The following is a 9,154-nucleotide window of genomic DNA, read 5'->3' as shown; positions in this document are numbered from 1 at the left end:
GATCTTAAGAGAAAGTACAGACTTGCCAAATGGGATGTAATCTGTCGACCAAAGGACCAAGGGGGTCTGGGTGTTGAGAATCTTGAGGTCAAGAACAGATGCCTTCTCAGTAAGTGGTTGTATAAGTTATCTGTTGAGACAGACACAACGTGGGCACAGATTCTTCGTAACAAGTATCTGCAGTCCAAGACTTTGTCACAGGTGACCGTGAGACAAACGGACTCGCCGTTTTGGAAGGGGCTTATGAGAGTTAAGGCCGCCTTCTTTAATAGAACAAAGTTTGTCGTCGGTAATGGTAACAATACCCGTTTCTGGGAGGATACGTGGCTTGGTGATACACCATTGGCGTTACAGTATCCGTCCCTGTATCGTATTGTTCAACGACGTGACGCGCTGGTTGCAACGATTATGCAGTCCGTTCCCCTTAATATCCAGTTTCGCAGGGTGCTTATTGGTGATAGGTGGGGAGCTTGGCTTCATCTGGTGACTAGACTGATGGAGGTTCAGTTAGCTCATCAGCCCGATCAATTGTGTTGGAAACTTACTGGGTCTGGAGTGTTTACGGTTAAGTCGATGTATATCGATGTCATTAACTCTAGCGTCATTCCTAATTCCAAACATGTTTGTAAAGTTAAAGTTCCTTTGAAGATTAAAGTGTTTATGTGGTTTGTACATAAACAAGTCATTTTAACAAAGGACAACTTGGTTAAGCGCAATTGGACTGGCTCTACTAGGTGTAGCTTCTGTGATCAGGACGAGACCATTAAGCACCTCTTCTTCGAGTGCCCATTGGCGAGAGTCTTATGGCGCACGATGCAAATTGCCTTTAACATTACTCCACCGGACTCGGTAGGTTCGTTGTTTGGAACGTGGCTGGCTGGGATAGAGTCCAAAACCGCTGGACACATTCGTGTTGGAGTATGTGCGTTGTTATGGGCAATTTGGAACTGCAGGAATGATTTGGCTTTTAACAGAACAACAACTATTCATTTTTTGCAGGTTTTATTCCGTGCTACGGCGCTGATCCGTTTGTGGTCCTTAGTCACTCCGATGGCGGCCAGGGAGCGTTTGGTTACTGGGTATGTCCGGTGGGAGATGGTTGCGCGGGATATCTTCAACCGATTTGGATGGCGGTCGTGTAATAGGATAGGCGATTAGTTTTCCTATCTTTTTTCTGCCAGCCGGTTGTGGCTTTGTGGCCTTTGTTATGTTTGCATCGAGGCTCTGTGTGAGCTTCCCTCTATTTACATTTCCAGACTTTCAGACTTTGTAAAACCTTTTTACTTATATTTATGGCCGTATGCATCATTCTGATGCAGAGGTCGGGGAGCCCCCCTTTTCTAAAAAAAAATCCAACTATTTTAGTAGCTGGGGGTCAACAATCTCCAACACCCTATCAGGGAAGCTGGCCTCTGTAAACTTCACAATGCTTAGTCCATCAGTAAACATGTCATCAGTTGGCCTTCTTCGAATGAATATCTCGAGGAGAACGACACCAAAGCTGTAAACATCTGCGACGGTTGAAACTTGACCACCCCCTGCATATTCTACAGATCAATGAATAAAAGGACAAGTCAATTTCGCTTTCGCTGGTCAACATAGATGCGGAAAAATATAGCAACACCAGACATAAAAATATTATTACCTGGAGCAGCATATCCAATCGTTCCCACTACTGCAAGTGAAGAAGAGTTATTGTTTCCAAGAGATGATGCTGTGGAAGCAACCTTGAATCTTGCCAGGCCAAAGTCTCCAACATGAGCTGTCATATTGTCATGTAGAAGAATGTTACTGGGTTTCAAATCACAATGAACCATTGTTTCCTGGTTGTTGTGATGTAGGTACTCCAATGCATCCGCTACATCCACCGCAATGCTCATCCTTTGGGCCATTGTAATGTGGTTCAAATCTGAAGAGCCTTCATAATCTCGAGTCGAGTATAGCAGTTTATGCAAGTCTCCTTGTGGCATGAGCTCATAGACCAGGGCCTTGAAATCATTGCCCTTAGAATCAATGCTCGAGCATGCGGTTAGGATAGTCACCAGATTGCGATGCCGAACATTTCTCAGCGCTTTACATTCTGCAATGAAGCTCTTGTGTGCTCCTCTTGTCTCTAGGTTGAAGACTTTTATGGCAACCTCATTTTCTTCCTCTCCTAGTTTTCCTTGATATACAGAACTGTATTTCCCTCTGCCAATTAAGTTGGATGTTGAGAATCCCTGTGTTGCTGTCGCTACATCATTGAAAGATACTTTTGGAAATTTTGTAGCAAATGATGGCACCAATACAGATTGTGTCTTGTGTTTTCCTCTCAAAAGCAGTATGCCAAATATCAGCATAGCAAGTGACACCATACTGGCTATTGGGATAACTAGTTTGAGCACCAAAGATTTCTTGTGCCTAGTTGACTTTGAAGGTAGAACAGAACATGGTAGCATGTGTAACTCCACTACACCACCACAAAGCCCCCTGATTTCCGTCAATCTGCACAGCAGTTGCATTCTTGAAGATCCCATTAGTTGGAACCTCGCCAATAAGATGGTTGAATGAAAAATCAAGTGCCACAAGAAGTTCTAGGTTGCCAAGAGATGTTGGTATTGACCCAGTTAAGTTATTGGTAGAAAAAATCAGAAATATCAAGCTACTTATGTTGCCTAACGAAGTCGGAATGCTTCCGCTGAACATATTCGAGTCTAACTCAATGTCTTGTAAGCTTTCACAACCAGCTAGAGTGTTTGGGATATCTCCGGATAGTTTGTTTGTCGAAATTTGAAAATATACAAGTTGTCTGGCATTGCCAATGTTGGCAGGAAGTTGTCCATCAAGCTTGTTGGAAGATAAGACAATTCCAATTATTGATGGGATTTTGAAGATCTCCATCGGAAACTTGCCATGAAGGCTGTTTTTAGAGATGTGCAAATATTGAAGCATCGGAAAGTTTCCAAAGCTTGGTGGTATGTGGCGAGTGAATTGATTTGATCGTAGATAGAGCCCTCCTAAACGAGACAAGTTTGACATGGATGATGGGATGACCCCCGTAAAGAAGTTTTCCCCTAAACCTATTTGCTGTAAAGTTTTGAGAGTGCCAATACACTCTGGAACCACACCTGTAAAGTGATTCACTTCCAATGATACAACAACGAGGTTGCGAAGGTTTGCTATGCCGGAAGGAAATTCTCCCGTTAGTTGATTTTCCCCAAAGTATAGATATTGGAGCTGATTGGAAAGGTTACCTACACTAGTAGAAAAAGGACCTAATATGAGACACATTAGTGCCGGTTGGGTTTTGAGCCGGCACTAATGTGTCCATTAGTGCCGGTTCCAACGGCTAGCCGGCCGTTCTCATTAGTACCGGTTTGTGGCGAACCTATAGTACCGGTTCGTGCCACGAACCGGTACTAAAGAGGGTGGTGGCAGGGTGTTGTCAGCCTGGGGCCCGTCCAGCACCTTTAGTACCGGTTCGTGGCACGAACCGGTATTAAAGATCGACGTACATAAACCCTTCGTCCCCCCGAGCCACTGTGTTCTTCCCCTTTCCCCTCACTTCCTCTGTTCTTCCCCCTCTCTCCTCGAGCTCCTCACAAATTTTGCCCAAAATTTGTCAAGATTTGAAGGCCCCCATCCATTCAAATGATCACAAAGGTTAGCAACTTTGTCCTTTCAACTCTCATTGCTAGATTAGCTCTTGCAATGCTTTGTATAGCGATTAATTTGGGAGGAATAATTATATTTGCTAGTATTTGATTTATATGCAATTTGAGCACAAAAATAACACTTAGTTTGCATATGTAGGTGTGGTTTACTTATTTCCTTCTAAATCTCCGTCGTAACCACCGTCGATCGCCCGCACCGTCCCGTCGCCGGCACCACCTTTTGGTGAGGCTCTTGTTCATGAATGTTTTACATTACCAAATTAATGTTTATGTGATTTGGATATATAGTTACTCGTATAATTATCTTACCTGTACGTTTGTTTGTTATACATAGTGCCATGGTTTTGATATCCGTCCCCGTCGGCCCTCGTCCTTGTTATGATTCGGATGTGGTATATTCTCTTTTAAAACTAGTTGTTGCATTTCGTGTTTATGACAAATTATGCCCATCAAGTTGACATAGATATTTTTATCTAGGAGGTATGTGAACCGGAAATTCCAACCGACCCTATTGTCGAGAGGTTAAATTTAGTTGAAAGAGAAAACGAGTATTTGAAAGAAAAATTGAAAAGAATTGAGGGGGAGAAGATGGAGTTGGAGTTGCATGTCGCCGACGTCGTCGATGATCACAAGATCAAGATGGAGAAAATGAGGTTGAAGATTAGAAAGATTAGAAAATATGCCATTGATAGTGTGGCTTGGTATCATTATGCTGTTGGATCAATTGTTACCTTAATTGCGATCTTCATCGCATTGTTGTTGCATTTAAATTCTTTAGCTAGAGAGTTATTTGTATGTTGCATTTAATTAAGTGTTGTATATGAACTTTATGTATGAACTTGTATTAATTTGGTCTATTCGGTGTTGTGTAATGAAGATGAGCCGACAATGGATGTATGATGACAGATGCTCTCCCGAGTTCATTAATGGCGTGCATACTTTTCTGCTTGCCGCTGAGGCAAACAAGCGGGCGGATGGTTTTATGCCTTGTCCATGTGCTGGTTTTAAGAATGGTCACAGTTACTTTACGTCAAGAACCATTCACGTTCACCTATTTGAGTCCGGTTTCATGCCCCACTATAATGTTTGGACCAAGCACGGAGAAATAGGAGTTATGATGGAAGACAATGAAGAAGAAGAGGACGACGACGGCTATCCTGGCCATGGGTTCCCTGAATACGATGATACAACAATGGGGGAAGAAGCTGAGCCGGCAATGCAGAAAGAAGCTGAAGAAGAGGCAGCAGATGAGCCCGCTGATGATCTAGGTCGGGCCATTGCCGATGCAAAGAGAAACTGCGCAAGTGATCTGGAGAGGACGAAGTTGCAACGCATGTTAGAGGATCACAAGAAATTGTTGTACCCGAATTGCGAAGCTGACAAAAAAAAGTTGGGCACCACACTTGAATTGCTGCAATGGAAGGCAGAGAATGGTGTATCTGACAAGGGATTTGGAAAGTTGCTGGTAATGATAAAGAATATGCTTCCAAAGGACAACGAATTGCCCGAGAGTACGTATGAAGCAAAGAAGGTTGTCTGCCCTCTAGGGTTAGAGGTGCAAAAGATACATGCATGCCCTAATGACTGCATCCTCTACCGTGGTGAGTACGAGGATTTGAATGCTTGCCCGGTATGCGGTGCATTGCGTTATAAGATCAGTCGCGATGACCCTGGTGATGTCGAGGGTGAGCGCCCCAGGAAGAAGATTCCTACCAAGGTGATGTGGTATGCTCCTATAATACCACGGTTGAAACGTTTGTTCCAAAACAAAGAGCATGCGAAGGCGATGTGGTGGCACGTAGAAGACCGTAAGAAATACGGAAAGTTGAGAGCACCCGCTGACGGTTCACAGTGGAGAAAAATCGAGAGAAAGTACTGGGAGGAGTTTGCAGGTGACCCAAGGAACGTATGGTTTGGTCTAAGCGCAGATGGCATTAATACTTTTGGGAAGCAGAGCAGCAACCATAGCACGTGGCATGTGACTCTATGTTTGTATAACCTTCCTCCTTGGTTGTGCATGAAGCGGAAGTTCATTATGATGTCAGTGCTCATCCAAGGCCCTAAGCAACCCGGCAACGACATTGATGTGTACCTAAGGCCATTAGTTGAAGAACTCTTGCAACTGTGGAATGGAACAGGTGTACATGCATGGGATGAGCACATGGGGGAAGAATTTGACCTAAAGGCGTTGCTGTTCGTGACCATCAATGATTGGCCTGCTCTCAGTAACCTTTCAGGACAGACAAACAAGGGATACCGCGGATGCACGCACTGTTTGGATGATACCGACAGTATATATTTGAATAGTTGTAAGAAGAATGTGTACCTGGGACATCGTCGATTTCTTCTGAGCAGGCATCCCATAAGAAAGAAAGGCAAGCATTTCAAAGGTGAGGCGGATCACCGGACGAAGCCTCGCCACCGTACTGGTGCTGATGTACATGATATGGTCAAGGATTTGAAGGTAATTTTTGGAAAGGGTCCTGGCGGACAACCTATTCCAAAGGACGCTGACGGACACGCACCCATGTGGAAGAAGAAATCTATATTTTGGGACCTGCCATATTGGAAATACCTAGAGGTCCGCTCCGCAATCCACGTGATGCACGTGACGAAGAATCTTTGTGTGACCCTGCTTGGCTTTTTGGGCATGTATGGGAAGACAAAAGATACACCAGATGCACGGGAGGACCAGCAACGTATGCACGGAAAAGACGACATACATCAGGGTCAGGCCAGCTACGCTCTTACCAAATAAGAGAAGGAAATCTTCTTCGAATGCCTGCTCAGCATGAAGGTACCATCTGGCTTCTCATCGAATATAAAGGGAATAATAAATATGGCAGAGAAAAAGTTCCAGAACCTAAAGTCTCATGACTGCCACGTGATTATGACGCAAATCCTTCCGGTTGCATTGAGGGGGCTTCTACCGGAAAACGTTCGATTAGCCATTGTGAAGCTATGTGCGTTCCTCAATGCAATCTCTCAGAAGGTAATCGATCCAGAAATCATACCAAGGTTACAGAATGATTTGGTGCAATGTCTTGTCAGTTTCGAGTTGGTGTTCCCACCATCCTTCTTCAACATCATGACGCACGTCCTAGTTCACCTTTGCGAAGAGATTAACATTTTGGGTCCTGTATTTCTACACAATATGTTCCCCTTTGAAAGGTTCATGGGAGTCTTGAAGAAATATGTTCATAACCGTGCTAGGCCAGAAGGAAGCATCTCGAAGGGCCATGAAAATGAGGAGGTCATTGAGTTTTGTATTGACTTTATACCTGACCTTAAGCCGATTGGTGTTCCTGAATCGCGGCATAAGGGCAGACTGGAAGGAAAAGGCACGCTAGGAGGGCATCAAATAATATGTATGGACGGGCATTCTCTCACTGAAGCACACTACACAAGTTCTACAGAATTCCGCCTTGGTGGCTCCGTATATGGAGGAACACAAGAATTTTCTACAGTCCAAACACCCAGAGAAGTCTGACGACTGGATTACACGCGAACAAACGAGGACTTTCGCCGGTTGGTTGCAGAAACGTGCCCTTAATGATGGCGATATTCAAAATGACATGTACTCGCTGTCCCAGTTACCATCTTCGAATATAATGACTTTCAAAGGGTACCAGATAAATGGGAATACATTTTACACAATCGCCCAAGATAAGAAGAGCACCAACCAAAACGGCGGTGTCCGCTTTGATGCAACAACCAACACGGGAAAGGAAACATATTATGGTTACATAGAGGACATATGGGAACTTAACTATGGATCAGGTGATTTGAAGGTCCTTTTGTTTCGGTGCAAATGGGTCAATATGACACAAGGCGGGGTAACGGAAGACCCGCAGTACGGAATGACAATCTTGCGTATGCAGACGAACCATTCGTCCTAGCCAATGATGTGGCGCAGATTTTTTATGTGAAAGACATGTCTATCAGGCCGAGAAAAAGAAAAGATAAGGAAGTGAATGGATCATACGACGAGCCAAAGTTCCACATAGTTCTTTCAGGAAAAAGAAACATCATGGGAGTGGATGACAAGACAGACATGTCAGAAGATTATGAAAAGTTTGATGAAATTGCTCCATTTACAGTGAATATTGACCCGAGCATCCAGTTAAATGATGAAGATTTTCCCTGGCGACGGCGCAAAGGGACACACGAGAAGAAAAAGTTTCACACCCAAATATCTGGGATGTGATCGGCTTCACTATCATCACTTTCTTCTGTGTTTCACACCCAGGAGGGAATGTCTGTAATAGTTAGGGTAGTTAATTATGTGTTTTGGCATTTGAAACGCGAAGAAATTTTATGTGCAAATAAATTCTTTTTCATGCATTTACTGATTTTTTTTCCAGCTAAATGACCCTGAAATTGAAAAGCATTTGAAGTGAACTCAGAAAAGGTTAAAAGTTGGCATGGTATCATAATTTCATACAAATAGCATGTGCAAAAAAGTAGAGAGGGTTACGGCAAAAACTGGATACACTTCGTGTACAAAATGGACAATCTTTTTCGAAGTATCAGGGTTTCCGACGAAAACTAAAATGTTACAAAGGCGTTTCATTTTTTAAATAACCTAAGCATTACCAAATTGAATATAATGATAAAACACACTAATATTAAACATAAGAAAAAAGAATCACTGAAAAATCTTTTTCCAAAGTTAAGTTATTCACAAACTAATGATTCACACAAATTTCAAATAATTCAAAATTTAAACTATTCAAATTTAAAAACTACCGGCACTAACAGATCAAAGTTTGTAAATTTTTGTACCTAAAGCAAAAATATTCACAAAGAAACTCTAAATACAGCAAAAAACAATTCAAAAATAAATAAAACAAATAAAAAAGCAAAAAAATTTAAGAAAATAAAAAAAGCCCGCCTACTGGGCCAAAGCGGCCTGCATACGACTAGAAACTCAACCTTTTGTTGGGCCAGGATGCAGGCCCGCAAAGGCCCAGTAGGCCCACATGGCAGCAATGAATTGGTAGGCCCAGTAGGCCTGCTCAGGAGAGGAGCTCGAGAGAGCTACCGCACCGCGGTAGCCCTTCGACTAGCGAGGTGGGACTAAACTTGCCGCACCGCACTGCGCCAGCGCACCATCTTTAGTACCGGGTGGTGGCACAAACCGGTACTATAGGGGGGGCTTTAGTACCGGTTGGAGCCACCACCGGTACGGGTGTGCGCTTCCCGCCGCTTGGCCTGGCCAAAACAGACCTTTAGTACCGGTTGGTGGCTCCAACCGGTACTAAAGGTCCATCCTATATATACCACACTTGAAAAAAATTCAGTTTTCCTCTCTGTTCTTCCCTCTGTTTCCTCCCTCCGTCGCGCCGCCCTGCCCCGATCCTCGCCGCCCCCGCCCCTCGTCGCCGACCCCGGCCGTCCCCGCCCCTCGTCGTCGCCCCCGTCGACGCCGCCACCCCGGCCATCCCCGTCCCCGTTGTCCCCGTCGTCCCCGTCGCCGCGCCCCGCCCCGCCCCGTTGTC

The 9,154-nt window shown here is 44.3% G+C and overlaps 1 protein-coding gene across 2 annotated transcripts in view; it reads right to left on the bottom strand.

Annotated features, from left to right (window-relative positions):
* Positions 1–1,004: 1,004 nt before the first annotated feature.
* Positions 1,005–9,154, bottom strand: part of LOC123068538 (probable LRR receptor-like serine/threonine-protein kinase At3g47570) — a 9,673-nt gene continuing 1,523 nt past the window's right edge. Inside the window, exons 2-3 of one of the 2 annotated variants that reach the window (XM_044491128.1) lie at positions 1,646–2,484; positions 1,005–1,547 (exon numbers count right to left, since the gene is read on the bottom strand). In XM_044491128.1, coding sequence (XP_044347063.1) covers positions 1,357–1,547; positions 1,646–2,438 — 984 coding nt within the window. In that variant the 5' untranslated portion in view covers positions 2,439–2,484 and the 3' untranslated portion in view covers positions 1,005–1,356. Of the gene's footprint in view, positions 1,548–1,645; positions 2,723–9,154 lie in introns of those variants that run through there. The other variant, XM_044491127.1, reaches the window with a different exon arrangement.

Source organism: Triticum aestivum, chromosome 3B, assembly GCF_018294505.1.
Source record: "Triticum aestivum cultivar Chinese Spring chromosome 3B, IWGSC CS RefSeq v2.1, whole genome shotgun sequence".
NCBI classification, from domain to species: Eukaryota; Viridiplantae; Streptophyta; class Magnoliopsida; order Poales; family Poaceae; genus Triticum; species Triticum aestivum.
The sequence above is the reverse complement of the archived record's forward strand: the minus strand, read 5'-3'. Positions and strand labels throughout refer to the sequence as shown.